The following is a 16,985-nucleotide window of genomic DNA, read 5'->3' as shown; positions in this document are numbered from 1 at the left end:
ATGGTGGTGCAGAAACAAGAAACAAGTTGAGTCCTGAAAATTGTGAAGTGTGTTGGTATTCAACATATAATATGCAGAAAGATGTGCTATTAGTCCATGCAATAAATCATGAAAAAGACACAATGAATTCTTAACTTTGAAGAGAAGGCAATGTAATGATATGATAATTACTGATCATAGTTTAGCACGTTTCTAGCTGTTGGCCCATGTAATAAATCATGAAAAAGACTAATTGTATTCTTATCTTTGAAGGAATGGCAATGTATAATATGATAACTATATATTGTAACTAATAATGATAAGCAAGAAATGATTGCCTCATGTAATTAGTATAAATCAGACTTTAGTTCACTTGATGCACTTGATTTTAATGCACAGAAACTGGTCCATCTTCAATATAGTTAATAATATTCTGGTGTCGCTAATTAGCATGTAATTAAGTCACTAATTAAGGGGCATTTGGGTGAATGAACTGTCAAGTTTGAATTTTGAAAAACGAAGTACGTTTGACTAAAAACACATGATATCAAGCTCAAGTGCTATTAAAAAAAATGAAAAAAAATATTTGTTTTTTTTGCAATTTCGGTCTTTTGTATCATCATATTCAAACTAATGTATTTTTTTTTTTTTATGATTTTATGTTTTTTCATCGAGAGTGATGATGGAATACTATGGATAAAGTACTAAAATTGAAGAAAAAAAAAGAAAAAGAAAAAGAAGAGATAGATGACCAAAAATTGTAAAAAACAAACATAGAAAACCATATGTACAATTTTCATTTTTTTAAAAAAAGGTAATTATGTTGTTAGTTTCTAACGAAATCAACGAGATTCTATGCTACATCGAGAGAAATACTTTCAATTTATTTTTTAATTGTTGCTCGAACATTTCATTTGAAAACAAACATGTGATGCTCATCAATATTTTTTTGTTTTCAAATAAAATGTTCGGGTGAACATCTCCCACAAAAAATGCACAATTTTTTTTTCTCATCGTACAATCACATTGAGATCCAGAAATTGCCATATTTCTCGAGACTTGGGTCATCAATTCCCTTGCCCAATGAAGCTAGCTATATATTATATTCTCCAAATCTCATATTTCAGATGACATGGTCTAAAGCAAATTCTGAGGGGAAGACATTCATTTTTAACTTTGAACAAGAAAAGCAAGAGACATTACTACTATACCTCTGAAATCTGAACTCCTGTGCAACATTCTCTCCATGCTTTGAATAAAACTTTGATAAAGGAAAAGAATACATTATAAAGTTGATTAAGACATCTCATGTAGCATAACTTTTTGACAATGCAATCCCTCTTCCACATTTGTTTCATTACATGATCATAGGATTCCTTCCTCGAGAAAACCAGACAAATGATCTGTTCTCATTAAAAACCAGTAACAATCACAGTTGTTTGTCAAGAAAAATATGCCATCAACAATGGGGGAAGCTGCTAGATCACTCGGCGATGCGTCGTTGAACAGCATCGTGCGTAGAATGGTTAGCCTTCCCCGGAGCATATTAGGCGGTTTTTCGCGAGTTGTGAATCAAGGAATAGACTTGATCAGTACAGGGGATAGACAAAACCAGAATCATCAGCACATTCGCCATCCGAACTATCCGATCCATTATCCTCCTCAGCAGCCTCAAATGGTCCAAGAAGAATGGGCTTTCCTTGCAAGATTCGAGCAGCAATATGGGACGTTGCATCCCTTTTTCTACGCATGCCGGTTCGCGAATGCGCTAAAGATGGCACAAGAAGAGCATAAGTTCTTGTTCATGTACATTCATTCCCCGGAACATCCTTTCACCCCTTCTTTCTGCAGGGAGACGCTTAGTTCAGAGGTGACAGTACAGTTTCTTGATGCGAATTTCGTTAGCTGGGGCACGCTCGCCAGTGGAGGAGAGGGCATTCATATGGCTACAGCTTTAAGGGCTGCCAGCTTTCCGTTCTGCGCGGTGGTGGCTCCGGCTTCTGGAGATAATTTAGCAGTTCTGCAACAGGTGAGTTCCATCAAGAAGATTTCAAAGACAATTTCCTCAACAAATTGTACTGTATAAACTAGTTTTGCTTCTTTTGTACAGATAGAAGGACCAGTTTCCCCAGGCGAACTGGTTGAAATTTTACAGAGGACGTTGGAAGAACAAGGACCAGCATTTGGGAGTGGCAGGGCTAAGCGGCAAGAGAAGGCGAATTCGACTCGTCGGTTGAGAGAAGAGCAAGATGCTGCTTATCTTGCATCCCTTCAGATAGATAGAGTACATCCTTTTCACATTCAAATAGTTTTTACATTGCTAATGAATATGACCTTGCAAATAATGAGAATGCTACTCTGTTGCCAAGTGAAAACTTGGTTGAGATGATTTTTTATCGGACTAGAGTAGCGGCGTAGGTATATAATTTAGGAAAACAATTTTTATTGCAAATTTGGAGGATAACATCCTATAGATGAGACCGAGTTGAGGGGACGGGTGTGACCACCGGCCCCCTCTTGGCTCCGTCCATGAGGGCGACACCGAACCCCGAAGCCTAACTCATTAGACCTGAAAGTATGTCAGTTAAGAATAATTTCACAGTTTCTAGCATGATTAATGTGGGATTAGTACCAGTGTCTTCCATTTTTTAACTCATGGACCATAGATTAGACCATGTAAGGAAACTGACAATCTACTATGTTTCCCTTATGCCAGGAGAAATCAAGAATGGAGAGCCCTACATCTTCAGAAAACAGTGTTCCAAAACAAGAGAAATCCAAACAAAGCTCCACAAGAAGCAAACTACCAACTGCACTAAAACAAGCTGCAACCAAGACAGAAGCTTCTCATAAACCTAGTACCAGTAAAACGAAAAACTCGGAACCCACTCAGGTATTTCATATTTGTTCTTTACATCTTCATGAGCATTTTGCTTACAAGAACAACTAAGAAACATCGATGCCTGAACAGATTTTGATCCGGTTTCCGAATGGAGAGAGGAGGGAGCAGAGCTTCCTCTGTACAGACAAGATCAAAGCCATTTATCGGTACATCGACTCGCTAGGCCTAGAAGGAGTCGCAAACTACAGGCTAATATCAAACTTCCCTAGAAAAGTTTATGGTGTTGACCAAATGGGAATGGCACTCAAGGATTCTGGGCTCCATCCAAAAGCAAGCCTCTTTCTTGAGATTCTTTGAAACATTTTCCCCCCTTGAAAAACAAAAGAATGCGATACGTTTCTTTCAAGATAACACAATCTTTAAGACAAATGAGGTTGCATGTGCTAAGTGTAACTAGACATTTACAAGTTTGTGTACTTTCCTGTCTTCATTTAACTTGGGGAGAAATTTCTTCAGATTCTTGTTATGTGGTTTTAGGAGAATGGTTTTTAAAAGTGAATATGCATTTACTTGGATTGATCAACAAAGTTACATGAATTTGAAGTCCGTCGTTCGCATTTCGGAAACTTGGCCTGCAATAGTTCAACTTTACCTTTGGAGTAGTAAGCTATGAGCAGATAACGTGACTGTCACGTCATTTTTTCATGTGATGCAATGCATTAATCGACGTATACACGTGATCTCGTTTCGGCAATTGAATCTGTCATTGGGTATTTTTCCTATTTTCCAAAATATAACAAGAATGCTCTTCTTTCTTGTCTTATGTTCTTTTGACATGTTTCTTTGTTTTCCATAATATTATGGATCATTGATACTTCTTGATTGTTGAAATGACTTAAGAATTGGATACCTAATTAGTATTTATTATTTATGTTTTTAAGCAAAATAACTAAGTAAAAATGTGTCTTAATTAATAATTAAAATGATCAAATCTTTACTAGAAACTTAATTAGATACATATGGATATATTTAATAAAAAAAAATTTAAGAAATTTAATATCATACTATAAAGTCCCACAGGTTTCGTCCGTTTATAACTTTATTATTATCATTATTTTTTTTTTTTGAGATAAGATGATAAATTATAATTTTGTTATTTTTAAATTAAATAATTAATATAAATAAAATATAAGTGATACTATTATAATTTTAATTCAACCATCAGATTGAATCAATACACAACATCGTGAAAAAAAATTTGATTAGATAGAATTATTAAACCAATTAAGTTTTCAGGCCTCGTAATTTTCGTTTGGTATGTAATCTCACACAAAAGTTGTCAAAACGGGTCAGCAGGTCACAACCCACCAAAATCTATCTATGAACTAGACAAAAAAGATGAATCCGTCAAATTTTAGTTATATTTGATGGATTGAAATGAGTTGGCTCATAAATTAACAAAATCTATCATTTAAACGAATTAAAAATTTATCGACCCACCCAATATATCACCCACCCAACGTATCTAACTAAGGAAAGGACGGGCCGACCCAGCCAAATGTATCACCCACCCAAAGGCCCAACCTTTGACTGCTCACTCTTAACACTTTCTTTTTCAGTCTTTCATCCTCTTATCCCCTAAATCGAAGAAAACAGGAAACCTGCACCAACTGCTAACGGACGAAAAATCCATACTCGTAAGAGGTAAATCCTTCTTTCATTTCTTCAAGTTATGATTTATGTCTCTGTTAATTGATGAAACTTAGTGGCTTCACCCTTTTCGATCTTGTTCGAATCAAAATCATTCATTTCTGATTGTATATTTTTATGGGTTGAAACCAAATACATAGCATATATAAGTCGAGATGAAAATAAATGCTAAAGTTGCTGTTAGGATCGATTTTCTTGGAATAATAGGTTAAATGAGTATAAAAATGCTTCTCAGATAGAAAACATCGGTTCTTGAAATGTTCATCCAGTTTTTGAACAGGGGTCATTGTTTCATATAGTTGAGATGCAAGTGTTTGCACAACAGTTTTTATTGGTAGGAGTATGTTCGATGATTTTGGATTCAGCAAAAGAAACTTACTTGATTTCTGTGTTGTGGTATCTTGCAGGCTGTCTGGATGGTAATTTATCTGTAAATTTGCTATCAAGTTTTATCCCCAGATGTCGGCAATGAGTATAGCAGTCGGCGTCCAGTGCATGTATTAAATAGTTTTATCTCTTGTAGCTCCTGTCCAAACAATTCCACTCCCAAATCAGTCTGCCCCCTCCACCTGTTAATAGGCAGTGTAGCAGCTTGGGAACACTGTTTTCCATGGCGCTCTCACTTGCCCATACTGCCTTTTCAACGAAGCCCTCCCATTTCCTCTCCAGAGGAAGCATTATTTTTGGCCTACAATTTTCATCTTTCTCAACATCCTTCGCCACGGTTCCTTCGGAAAAAGTTAACACTTGCAAGAAATGGCGGCATCCTGTGGCCTCACTTCTCGAACTTGGTGGTGCTAAGATTTCTAGAGAAGGTCGTGTGATCCATCTTTTCAATTTTCTGTCATGCTTGGGGCTTTTCCTTCATGTGAATCTTGATGCACCTCCTCAAAATTTTTGGTTCGATTTTTTTCTATCTTGATAATTTTCATGATCTTGATAGATTTTTTGGTTTTTTCATCACGCCTCACCATGTTATCAATTGGGAAGTATGTCATGAATATTCAAAGTATACAAACGATCAGGGGCGTAAAGAAAAAGTTTTAATCTGGTGGCAAATATATGTACTGGAAGAACACACATTTTCACACATATACATACACCATAGGAAGAAAACATCTGTGCTTAAATTCTTCTCTACTCTACAACTTAGCCAAGGTGCCCAAGGCACTGATTAGAAGTGAGAATCCAACAGAGAACTTTGTACGAACACGCCCAAGGAAAGTTTTTCATGTAAAGAACAAATAGGAACCCAGAAATGCTAAACAAAAAAACTGAAAAAGCAATAAAAGATGAATAAGATTGTTTTATTATATGAAATCCCAAAATAGGCAAAAATGATTGCCTTCCAAAATTGAAAAGGACAGCAATATATGCAAATAATTGAATATGTGTAACTGAATCTTGATAAAAGGACTGTCCAAACATGTATCTACATCCCAAATATCATCGAGTTCCATGTATTTCTTATGCAACAGACCATCCTAGAAATAGCTAGAGCCTACAAGCTGAGTTTTTACGGTAAACTTTCTTATGTCACTTGAATTCACTCCTGATGGTTATATGATAACTCCCATGAAGCAAGGTGCGAACTTTGTTTGGAAACTCTATTCCTGCATTACAAAGATAACTACTTTTATCCTGGATTAAAGGTATCTGATCAATAGTAGCTAACTTCCCATATGCACAGAGTGAGAATAAGCATGTTTAGGCAGAAGGTATAACTTTTGGACCGTTGAAGCCTAAGATCCTGGCACCTCCCCTCTTATTTTGAAAAAAAAAAAGAAGATATTGGCACTCCCTCAGCATGAAAGAAATGATACCCCTTGCCAATTGCGAAAGAGCCATTGGAAAACCCTGAAGATGGAATCGGGATGGCACCATGAGTGTCTCCGGCCACTAGAAGCATTCATCATGAATAACTATTTAAGATTTTTTTATTAAAGGAGAATCAATGTGGTTAGAAGTTCAAGACCATAAATATACCCTCCTGAAATAGATATGATGGACCCAATCAATGGCCAAAGAGATTCCTTGCAAGAATAGATGTTCCAAAGTAATTTGGAGAGCAAGGACTTGTTCCAACACTGAATCTCGATTGCTGTTTTATATGTTTCTCTTCTGAATTCACGAAATGTTTGGTTTATTCTTTTTTCTATTTTTTGTCCTTTCATGGTTGAGCTTGACGGTTACGTGCCCCAAAGTAAATGAAAATTTTATCGTGGAGCTTCTGCGGACGCGTTTGTTGATTTCACATATCTTGTGTTTCCGAAGAAACAGTATTCGATATGTGGATGTTTTAATGTTTATCGACCGACTGCTGAAAAATGATTGCCTATTTATATTGATTATTTTGAGCAATAACTTGTTTAACGAGCATCAGCAAAGGGTTTTGAAGTCAAATAAATTAGTTTCTTGTTCTTTTTCACGTTTGGAACTCTGGATGATGTAGATTATTGTTTCTGATTGTCTGTGTAGTGTGTATTGATTGTTGATGGCCTTACACATAAATATGCAGAAATAGTGAAGGATGATCCAACAAATAATGTTCCGGATTCAATATTCTCAAAGCTGGGATTGCAGCTTCATAGGAGGGATCAACATCCTCTTGGCATACTAAAGAATGCAATCTATGATTATTTTGATACCAACTATCCAAACAAATTTGATAAATTTGATGATTTGAGCCCTTTAGTATCTGTAAAAGCGGTATGTTAGATGCTCAGAAAGGAATTTAAGGTTTTTACTTCCTTCTTCTCCATGCTCGTGCTATATCTGCTAATTTACCAGTTATTCATGTCATCACTGAAATTCATGTTTCAGAGTTCTTCCTGGCAATAGAAGTTTCTATTCTCGCAATTTCTGTTGGTTTATGCACCTATTGAATTTTCATGCTTATTTAAACACACGACAATTCAAAACAAAAATACCAAGGTTTGGAAGGAATGCTTTATGCTTTTAGAACTTGTAACCCCCAGTGCAAGGATTGTTTAAGACTTGCATGGAGTTCTGTATCGCTTAGATCAAGTCATTTTCATGGTTAGTATCAATGTCCAGCTTTGTAGGCTATAACTTTAACATTAAATGTTTACTGATACTCAGCTAAGCTAGCTGCATGGTGTGGGTAGAAAAGTTAGATATATGTTACTGACATGGATTCTGTAGAATGTTTTCATTCTTATGATTCCGGTTTCTGGGTATTGTTGTGAGTTCTTAGTGCTTTTTCCTTGATTGCATTGAACTTGCAATTTTTTTATTTATATTAATTGAAAGACATAATAAGATTTTTTTTTCATGCAGAATTTTGATGATGTATTAGTGCCTACTGATCATGTGAGCAGGAGTTATAATGATACATATTATGTGGATTCTCAAACTGTCCTGAGGTGTCATACGAGTGCACATCAAGCTCAGTTGCTAAGGGGAGGGCATACTCATTTCCTTGTTACTGGAGATGTTTACAGAAGAGATTCGATTGATTCAACTCACTACCCAGTATTTCACCAGGTTTGTCTGAGGTTATAATTGCTATCATGTCATGTAGCTAGCTTTGGTCCTTTTCTTCAAAGATGTTTATGGGTGCCTAATAATCAGATGGAAGGAGTCCGAGTTTTCACTCCAGCTGACTGGGAAGACTCTGGTACTGATGCTATATCATATGTAGCTGAGGATCTAAAGAAATGTCTTGAGGGTTTGGCACACCATTTATTTGGTACGTTGCGAATGGAATCTAAGTTTTAATTTGGATGATAGATAATGTAATTTTGATTGCAATCCAGATTCCATCTTGTTATGTAATATTTAAAATCAAATTTATAATAGCTAGAGACAGTAAGTTGAATAGTGTTCGTGCTTATGGTTCCTTTAACATAGAAGGTTCCTTGGGATAGGGCAACTATAGTTCAGTTCTGATTTTTCATATTTATGTTTTTACATTCTAAAATTCATACTCCTTATTGTGCGTTTCCTCACTAGAAGTAAGACTAAAGAAGCAGCAGAGGAAGGTGAAACTGAAGACAGCGCAAAGGATATTACAAAATCATGTACTGGAACCAAACGGTTAAATAAATTTGAGAATTTGACTTTTTAAAGGCTTTAATAAGTATGAGAATATACCTAGTAAATGGCTAGATTTGTTTCACAGTCGATGTAAGGTCAACAAGATTTTTTCACTTGGTCTATAAGTTTGATGGAGCCTGAATGTTTTGATTTTTATTAATGGTAAATTCTTGTGTTTCCTATGGTCAGGTGGCGTGGAGATGCGCTGGATTGATGCTTATTTTCCCTTCACAAATCCCTCATTTGAATTGGAAATATATTTTCAGGTACTTTTGACTTTTAAATACATTGTTTGTTCCCAAATGATTTAGAGTGATTGTTCTTTGAGAAATTTTCTTTTATCACGTGGAGGCTTATCAGGCTATTAGATTTAAGTTAAATCAATGCCATCACTTTTGTTTTGTTTTTTAAAAATATCATTTCCTCTCATTTTGTCTGAAAATTGTATCTCAGTGGCACCTAGACATATTAGAGTGTGATATTTTTTCAGGACAAGTGGCTGGAAGTATTGGGTTGTGGAGTAATGGAACAAGAAATACTCAAGAGAAGTGGTAGAACGGACGACCTTGCTTGGGCTTTTGGGCTCGGACTGGAGCGACTAGCTATGGTTCTATTTGACATTCCAGATATCCGCCTTTTCTGGACCAATGACCAGCGGTTTACTTCACAAGTATTTTTTTCAAGTTCTTTAATATTTTGTTGCTGCTTTAGATAATTTAAAAATCTTGAACACTAATCTATTATTTTGTGTAGTTCTCCAAGGGCCAGCTCGGGTTGAAGTTCAAACCATTCTCGAAGGTATGACTAACATTACCTAGGAATAGTTTGTCTGATTGCTTTTATCAGCATCAAATTGAAAATAAGAGCTACCTTCGAAATTTTTTTCGATTTTGACTTTCAATTGTAACTTTGTAGTACCCTCCATGTTACAAGGACGTGAGTTTCTGGATTAGCGATGCATTTACTGAAAATAACCTCTGTGAAATTATCAGAGGTGTTGCTGGGGATCTTGTGGAGGAGGTAAGCTTGTAATGTCCTTTGTTAGGACTGTATTCAATGAGTTAGTAGTTTTAGAACCTTTGGTCACTCGAACATTGAGCTAAGAGTATGTTACTCTTTTGAGTTGCTCCGCTACATCATTTGTAATTGGATCCTCTGGTGAAATCGTCATGATATGCGCATATACTAGAAATACATGAGACGATATCCTTGATATTTGTGACAGTGAAGTGCCGTTTGTCATCTCTTTACATAAATTATCCCTTTATTAACAGGTGACGTTGATCGATAACTTCACCAATAAGAAAGGAATGACGAGTCACTGCTATAGGATAGCGTATAGGTCGATGGAACGGTCTCTAACTGACGAGGAAATTAATGATTTACAGGTGACTCCGTTTTGTCGCTACAAGAATCTTGTTTAATTTATTTACTTCCATTCTGAGCTACCTACTGTTTTACAGTGGACGGTACGGGAACAAATCGAGTCCAAGTTGAAGGTGGTTATGAGATGAGTCTGTTTCGAAAAGATGAAGTTGAAGGAGCTGGTTCTTGTTCCATAGAAGACTTGCACCGGCGCATTTCGTTGTTGCCTTAACATATGTCAGCCGAGAATACAAGTGGGGATAGTTCTTCCAAAGGCTCTTTGAGCAAATAATGGCTATTTCTTATATTTTATTTGTCTTCTTCTTGAGCAAATGCGCACTGATTTTCTCCCTCTTCTTCTTTTTTCTTCTTCTTTTTTTCCCCCCCAATTATTATACTTTCTTGATCATCAAATATATGATCATCTTTTTTATTTTTCTACATTGGTACTGTTTTGTCTTTTTAATATTGTGGTTTCTTATTTTCCTTGTTGCCTTTCATTTCTTAGACACTTGTATGGTTACTTTTTTAATATTTGGAAGATAATTTTACATCTCATTACACATTTCAACAATTTTATATATTGTTTAAAAATCTATGAAATTCCTTATTTGGTTGCTTACACGTTTTGGTATTGTGTTTGATTTCATTCTACAACAAAAAAATTAATATTAATTATAAATGAGAATTCTACAAATGATTGTTATGTGGCCTAGGCCCTAGCGTATCATTTGCTTTGACGTGTAAGTGAATGTATATTTCTTCACTGGAAAAAAAACCCGAAATTACATATTTAAATGATGTCAAATGATTCACAATGTTTCATTTATGCTTTTGAATAAATGTTTTTATGAAAATATAAAATATCGAATAAAAATAATCAATATGTTATTTAAAGTAAGACCAATGTTCTAAATAGCGCTAGGTGGTAGGCGGGCGGCGACCCACCGCCAAGCGCCTGGCCGCCTAGGCGGTTTTTTTTTAAACCTAAATAATAAATAACTTGAAATATTCATGAGTTTTACTATAAAATATAATTTTTATATCTTATGTTTTTCAATTTTTGTATGAAAATCTTATAAAATTTTAATAATAATAATAATAATAATAACAACATAAATATTAATAGATATCAAGTCTTCATATGTAATATGAGATTTAATTTTTTGCTTGACTTTCTTTTACGCCCTTCTTCTTTCATTTTGTGTTTGTTTCTCGCTTTGCGTTTCTCTTTTAGTTTTTTATTTTTAATTTTTTTAAATAAAAACTAGCAACCACCTAGGTGGTTTTGTGCCCGCCTAGGCGGATTTTTGTCAGCCTTGGCGACTGATTAGGCGGGCAATGCCTAGAGGCATAGCCTAGCAAGAAAGCGAGGCGGTGGGCAACCGCCTAGCGCCTAGACGACGCCTAGGCGGGTCTAAGTCGTGCCTTTTAGAACACTGAGTAAGACACATTAGTTGATAATGAGTTCATTATTTGGTTTATTACAGAATTTTGTAAATTTATAAAAAATGATTATTACGCAGTGTTTGGTACAAGGGATTAGGTAGGTTTGTGTGTGATTTTTGATTTAATCCATTGTTTGGTAGGATTTTTATTAAAACAAGCTAATCTAACCTAGAAATGATAAAATTGTGTTATAATAGATTAACTAAATCCTCCTCTCACCCTAGTATTACTTATCCTTGTTTTTATCTTACACATAAATTCCATAATTACCATTTATCTCAAACCTAAAAATCACGCATCCAATAAAATATAAATAATATTTTTGGCAAAAAAAATTTTAAACCATTATCTAATTTACCAATCCTTATTTATCATGTTTTTTATTATTCATTTAATAATCATTCAATAATCCAAAAAATGGAACCAAACACTGCCTAACGATCTTAAAAAAAGTTAAAACTACATATTAGAACTTAAAATCTATATCCCGTTGATCTGAACTAAAATCGCGTTTATGATTTTTTCGTAAAATCGCAAACAGAGCAAGGGAAAAGCGTGTTAATTGTTGTCCCGACTCTTCCCAGGCCAGACTGCCTTCAATTGTCACCACCTTCGTCAAATTAAAAGGCATAATCCAGTGATTCCATCACACCATCTTCTTGATTCTGCTCTGTGTTCGTTTCCTCAACAGATACAAGAAAATGGGTATCCCAAGAATTTCGATTGTGGCAGCATCACTGATATTCTTCCTTGTATCATGTAGCATCACCAAATTGGGTGAAGGGAAAGCGTACGAGTCGCCGGAGTATGCAGTGATGCACTCTGAATCAGATTTCGAGGTGAGATTCTACAGAGAATCGGTCTGGATGAGTGCTTCGGCGGACGAAATCTCGTTCGAGAAAGCCACCAGAGATGGCTTCCACAGGTACCCTTTTCAGCTTTTCTTGTCTTCAAGTCTCATTGAATCGTGCGAGATGTTTCACCCGGAATAAGTTCTCAGGAGTTTATATATATAAACTTGGATAATCTTCTTTTTTGAGCTTTTTTGTTTGGATGGATTTAGGCCCATATGAAGGTTTTGGATTGTCCAAATCCATATATGCAACTCTCGAAAATCCAGAAATTTAGAATTTAATCCAACGGACGAGTGACATTTGCGTGTTTTCTACTTCATTCTTTATGGGCATAATTGCTGGAGGGAAATGGAGGTAAATGATCAAGATTTTTGATGGTAAAATGCTGAAGTTTCCATCTTTCTTGAATTCCCCAGATTATTCCAGTTCATAGAGGGAGCAAATTTGAACTTTTCCAGGATTCCAATGACTGTACCTGTATTGACAAGCGTGGTTCCAGGAGCTGGACCTCTTCAATCATCAGCATACAATATAAAATTTTATTTACCAGTAGAATTCCAGGGAACCCCACCTCTTCCCCTTCCTGAGCTGAAACTGAAACCCGATTCCTGGAAATGTCATTGCATTGCTGTCAGGAAATTTTCGGGCTTCGCAAGAGATAATAATATTGTGAAAGAAGCTGAAAAGTTGGCAATGAGTTTGAGCAGGTCTGCGTGGGCAAACACAAGTTTTGTGCAGAGTGAGTATGCTTACTCGATTGCGCAGTACAATTCTCCGTTCCGGTTCATTGGTCGTGTCAACGAGGTTTGGGTGGTTGTCGATGGGTCTGAGGCTGCTGGTTGCAAACCCCGTCTTGTGGCCGAATTCTGACGCTAGTGAGTCACCTGCTGTCCCCTCTTAAATTTGCCTGTAAACTTGCCCACATACATTTATATTTCCTTGCGCATTGTATATATACAAGAGTAAGATCTTGCTAGTTCTAAAATTTTCGAATTTCAGCTTCGCCTTCCGCCTAAACTCTTGGCGTTGAGAATGATTCCAGATCTTATGTTCCATAAATCATTTGGAAAAGAAAATCTGCAGGACTGCTTATCCTACATACCAGGATTCCAATGACTGCAAAATCAGTCTATCGAGCTCATTTACCAATACCGATGAGAACGTTGACAAAGGGAGCGAAACTGCACATCGGTTAGCTAGTGAGGTCATCCTTACAGGTTCGAATTTGGAGTTGAGTAATGGTGTATCACCTTCTTGGTTTGATGCTTTTGTATCTCGTGACTTTAGCTCTTGATTCATATTAGCTGGTTTTCTCTCCAAAAAAATTATATAAATTAGATGGATGCCTTTTTCTTGGATTATGTTGACTTCTATGTAAGACCCAAGACATTTACATCATCCCTTGGTAATTAATACGGTGATGCATATCATTTGATGCAGCCTGATCAAATCCATTGATGGCTTTAAGAGTTGAAAAGCAGGCTCTTGAACAAATTATGACAACCCACAAAATTCTTTGACGACCCGACCATATATCGATATTTTTCAATGAACTATGGATCATACAAAATGCATAAAATAGGACAGACAAAATTTTTACATCTTACAATCAAAAATACAAGTGTACCTATTGATCAATCAGGTTGTCCTTTAGGATATAGGTAAGATGGCAATGATGTCCGAGAAGCAGCCATCTTTCTACCTAACATAGGCAACTTAATTTGACTGCAATAAACAAAGAGGAGCAGCAGGAAAAGCAAAAGAAATGTAAACAATGGGGAAAATACCATTTTATGGTCTAACACAGAAAGAATGTCATTTTGAGATTTATCAGAACCAAGCCATAAGTATTCTCCCTCGATTAGTGATGCGCCTAGTGTCCAAGAAACATTTCCAGGCCCGAATATTATGTCCACACCATTTAGGCAAAGAGCATTTTCGATAAGAGACGCCAAATACGGGAGCCGAAAGCAATCCAGCCTGGTGATGCTCGTCTGATCAGCTGGCCGGTTTGAACATAACCTGTCACTCAACTCCCACAGCATGGTCAGGTTTGCCCTCTGGCTCAAGTTTAGTGCATGGGAGACAGCGAAGAATCCAGATAACGCATGATAAAGTGTTACAGAGTGCGATGTTTTTGTTAAATTAAGCTCCGTGATGCCTGCAGATGAGATGTTGAAAGACGAGTGTTCATAATTTGGCAGAACTTCAATTATGCAACACTTATGTGGGAAACCAAGATGACGCGATTCAGTATAAGCAACTTATGCTCCAGAGAAACATAAGACTAACAAATCAAGAACGGATATTAAGTAGGACTACTCTGTGTGTTAAATAACAGTAACCGAAATAGTTTTTACTTGTCAATTGACCATCATGGATTTGGATGTTCAAAACAAACTATTCAGTTCATGTGCAATGAGACGAGTTCTTAGTCCAAGTTATGCTCAGAGTCTAGCTTTCCTCTCGCAGTTTCAATGGGATTTCTTTATAAGAAAATCTCAGATGTTTCAATGAAACTACGAAATGAACCCCACATTGGAGGGTTCAATAGTATAACAATATTGACAACTAACAGTATAGGAATGTTATAAAAAAGGGAAGAATGCAGACTTTCAAACTTCTCCTGCATGTTGCTCATGACAAGTTATAACCACCATAAGTGAAGAAACAAATAAAGTAAAAGGTACATCACTGTTTCATCATACTGGGAAAAAATTTTCGGGTAATTTGCAGTCAAATGCCAGCTGCTTATACCAAAAAATTTAACTTCTGAAGCACAGTGTACTTCAATGACAAACAAGCACCCGACTCTTTATAGAATAAGAAAACAAAACAACACAAATAAACTGGGAAAGAACACTCGATAACGTGTATATTTGGCAGTTATTAAATGCAACTGGTATTCAGTATTTTAAAATATATTTTGGTCTAAATTGTATACTCAAATCATGATAATTTCAACCGACCTCCATCATTAGTCAAGCCTACACACTTGGAACGATGAACTTTGTGTGACCAATCTGAACTGCTAGAATTGATGGCAGCTGACCTAGCGATCACTTTACACTGCTCCCAATTGGGTTCCCCAACAAGTAACAGAGAATTTAACTCATTGCCTCTCACCTGTTTTCTCAGGTTTCTTGAACTTCTTCGATCAAGTCCAAAGCAACCACCACATGAATGGTTTTGAAAGAAACCATAACCAAGACACGGATGTCTAACCTCAAACATACCACTACCACTTTCTCTAAGCGACTGAGTATGGCTAAGCATAATGATTGTCCGATCAAAAGCTTCATTAAAACCAAAAGCTGGTAAAGAATATGCTGAAACATCATAATCAAATGGGCCAAACTTTGATCTAAATTCATGACCGTCTTTCACAGAAGCATCTACCTGAGCCACCACCTGTAATGACGATCCTCCTATATCAAGAAGTCCCAATGTGTGTGTCATCAAAGAACTCCTAAATACACCCATTTGATAATTCAATGCTACCCAACCGAAATATGCTTCCTCCTTCCCACTCAGGACCCGAATCCAGCTCTTCCTGTACAAAAACCCATACTCTTTCACAACATTCTCAACATTCTTCAAAACCCGCACAGCTTCTTCCACGTTTAATCTCCTCATTCCAGCTGTGGCAAAAACCATTATAGGTGTCATAGCATGCCTCTTTAAAGGTACCCATTGTTCTGCATATCTAATCAGTGGCTCTAAAGATGTCCTCACTCTAAATCCATTATCGACAAAATTATGCAACCCTGGCTCAGTTTGCATACAGTGGTACTCACAACCATTGCTTTTTTCAACATTTTGTGGGTAACTTCTTAACAAAATGGGCAACTTCCCATAAGCCTCATTACCATCATTAGCCATCCACTCATACACATTTACTCTTGAGCCAGTACTTCCACAGTCCAATACAACAGTGAAATGTGTGTTCATCTTCTCAGACATAAAAATTTGATCTTTAACAACCAGATATCCACCAAGTATTCCTATGATCAAGATGATAATTATAATTGTTTTTTTTATTCTGGGGTTGCAAATAAAACTTGTACTTTGAAGCTTCCATTTCGACTTGGGCTCCATCTAAAACATTACATCAAAAGAAACCCACGACTATTGAATCTACTATACATCATCTTCTTCAATTTTGATTGCAGGGTCATCAAGCAAAGAACACACAGTACATTAGAAGTCGCATAATTCAGTCAATTCCTAATTCCTTCAATAACAGATTAAACCGATAGGAGGAGTACAAAGAATCCACCTTCAGATACCCAATCAATCACAAAATATCTCCAAAATTCAAGATTTGGAAAATGTTTGATGATTTGCCCACGTACCTTTCAGCAAGAAGGAGACCAGATCTAAGGTCCGCTGGGAAGTGGTAATTCTTTCCTTTCCATTTTTGTCGTCAAATTTTTTTATTTTTGATAAAATTTCACACGCAATCTTGGGAAAATGGGGTATACGGACATGGTCTTCAACAAACAGACCTCAAATTCGAAAGACCATTTTACCCTTCAATAAAAAAATTAATTTTAATAAAAAAATAAAAATGCGATAAAAACTTTTTTAACCCTCGGGATGAGATAATTGATATCTCTTTTTTAACCCTCATGGTCGTCGACGAGACACTTGATATTTCGACCAACATATTTTATGACTAGAGATCTCAAAGCAAAACATGTTTGTATTTGAGGATTTTTGAGCAA

The 16,985-nt window shown here is 36.2% G+C and overlaps 4 protein-coding genes across 6 annotated transcripts; 3 read left to right on the top strand and 1 right to left on the bottom strand.

The window, feature by feature from the left end:
• The first annotated feature begins 1,246 nt into the window (after positions 1-1,246).
• LOC140866752 (plant UBX domain-containing protein 10-like) lies at positions 1,247-3,423 on the top strand. Its single transcript, XM_073271788.1, has 4 exons — positions 1,247-2,008; positions 2,090-2,263; positions 2,696-2,872; positions 2,951-3,423. The coding sequence occupies exons 1-4, from the start codon at positions 1,433-1,435 to the stop codon at positions 3,176-3,178; spliced, it is 1,155 nt and encodes a 384-aa protein (XP_073127889.1). The 5' UTR covers positions 1,247-1,432; the 3' UTR covers positions 3,179-3,423.
• Positions 3,424-4,387: 964 nt separating this feature from the next.
• On the top strand, positions 4,388-10,513 carry LOC140863206 (phenylalanine--tRNA ligase, chloroplastic/mitochondrial). 2 transcript variants are annotated; one of them, XM_073266460.1, is made up of 11 exons: positions 4,388-4,525; positions 4,939-5,346; positions 7,050-7,240; positions 7,832-8,038; positions 8,126-8,243; positions 8,780-8,856; positions 9,081-9,260; positions 9,344-9,388; positions 9,506-9,610; positions 9,865-9,978; positions 10,054-10,513. In XM_073266460.1, the coding sequence occupies exons 2-11, from the start codon at positions 5,142-5,144 to the stop codon at positions 10,102-10,104; spliced, it is 1,293 nt and encodes a 430-aa protein (XP_073122561.1). In that variant the 5' UTR covers positions 4,388-4,525; positions 4,939-5,141; the 3' UTR covers positions 10,105-10,513. The 2 variants fall into 2 exon arrangements, with proteins under 2 accessions (XP_073122561.1, XP_073122562.1); XM_073266461.1 differs by lacking the exon at positions 4,388-4,525 and having other exon boundaries at positions 5,293-5,431.
• Positions 10,514-11,826: 1,313 nt separating this feature from the next.
• Positions 11,827-13,396, top strand: LOC140860302 (uncharacterized). Its single transcript, XM_073263247.1, has 3 exons — positions 11,827-12,329; positions 12,675-13,133; positions 13,258-13,396. Exons 1-2 carry the CDS (start codon positions 12,106-12,108, stop codon positions 13,126-13,128), a joined length of 678 nt encoding a protein of 225 aa, XP_073119348.1. The 5' UTR covers positions 11,827-12,105; the 3' UTR covers positions 13,129-13,133; positions 13,258-13,396.
• A 53-nt stretch (positions 13,397-13,449) lies between these two features.
• On the bottom strand, positions 13,450-16,704 carry LOC140860301 (probable apyrase 7). Of its 2 annotated transcripts, XM_073263246.1 has the most exons (3): positions 15,228-16,704; positions 13,886-14,419; positions 13,450-13,562 (listed from the first exon to the last, which is right to left on the bottom strand). In XM_073263246.1, exons 1-2 carry the CDS (start codon positions 16,354-16,356, stop codon positions 13,893-13,895), a joined length of 1,656 nt encoding a protein of 551 aa, XP_073119347.1. In that variant the 5' UTR covers positions 16,357-16,704; the 3' UTR covers positions 13,450-13,562; positions 13,886-13,892. The 2 variants fall into 2 exon arrangements, with proteins under 2 accessions (XP_073119347.1, XP_073119346.1); XM_073263245.1 differs by lacking the exon at positions 13,450-13,562 and having other exon boundaries at positions 13,840-14,419.
• Positions 16,705-16,985: the final 281 nt, after the last annotated feature.

This window comes from Henckelia pumila, chromosome 4 (assembly GCF_033568475.1).
Source record: "Henckelia pumila isolate YLH828 chromosome 4, ASM3356847v2, whole genome shotgun sequence".
Taxonomy (NCBI): domain Eukaryota; kingdom Viridiplantae; phylum Streptophyta; class Magnoliopsida; order Lamiales; family Gesneriaceae; genus Henckelia; species Henckelia pumila.
Note: the sequence above shows the minus strand (reverse complement) of the source record. Positions and strands in the feature narration are given on the sequence as shown.

Excerpts from the sequence above, each read along its gene's own strand:
- LOC140866752 (XM_073271788.1), top strand. The coding sequence starts at position 1,433 with ATGCCATCAACAATGGGGGAAGCTGCTAGATCACTCGGCGATGCGTCG. Across the intron at positions 2,009-2,089 it reads ATTTAGCAGTTCTGCAACAG|ATAGAAGGACCAGTTTCCCC; the intron begins GTGAGTTCCATC and ends TCTTTTGTACAG. Across the intron at positions 2,264-2,695 it reads CATCCCTTCAGATAGATAGA|GAGAAATCAAGAATGGAGAG; the intron begins GTACATCCTTTT and ends CCCTTATGCCAG.
- LOC140863206 (XM_073266460.1), top strand. The coding sequence starts at position 5,142 with ATGGCGCTCTCACTTGCCCATACTGCCTTTTCAACGAAGCCCTCCCAT. Across the intron at positions 8,039-8,125 it reads ACTACCCAGTATTTCACCAG|ATGGAAGGAGTCCGAGTTTT; the intron begins GTTTGTCTGAGG and ends CCTAATAATCAG. Across the intron at positions 9,389-9,505 it reads AGTTCAAACCATTCTCGAAG|TACCCTCCATGTTACAAGGA; the intron begins GTATGACTAACA and ends GTAACTTTGTAG.
- LOC140860302 (XM_073263247.1), top strand. The coding sequence starts at position 12,106 with ATGGGTATCCCAAGAATTTCGATTGTGGCAGCATCACTGATATTCTTC. Across the intron at positions 12,330-12,674 it reads ACCAGAGATGGCTTCCACAG|ATTATTCCAGTTCATAGAGG; the intron begins GTACCCTTTTCA and ends TGAATTCCCCAG.
- LOC140860301 (XM_073263246.1), bottom strand. The coding sequence starts at position 16,356 with ATGGAGCCCAAGTCGAAATGGAAGCTTCAAAGTACAAGTTTTATTTGC. Across the intron at positions 14,420-15,227 it reads AGGCTTGACTAATGATGGAG|GCATCACGGAGCTTAATTTA; the intron begins GTCGGTTGAAAT and ends TCTCATCTGCAG.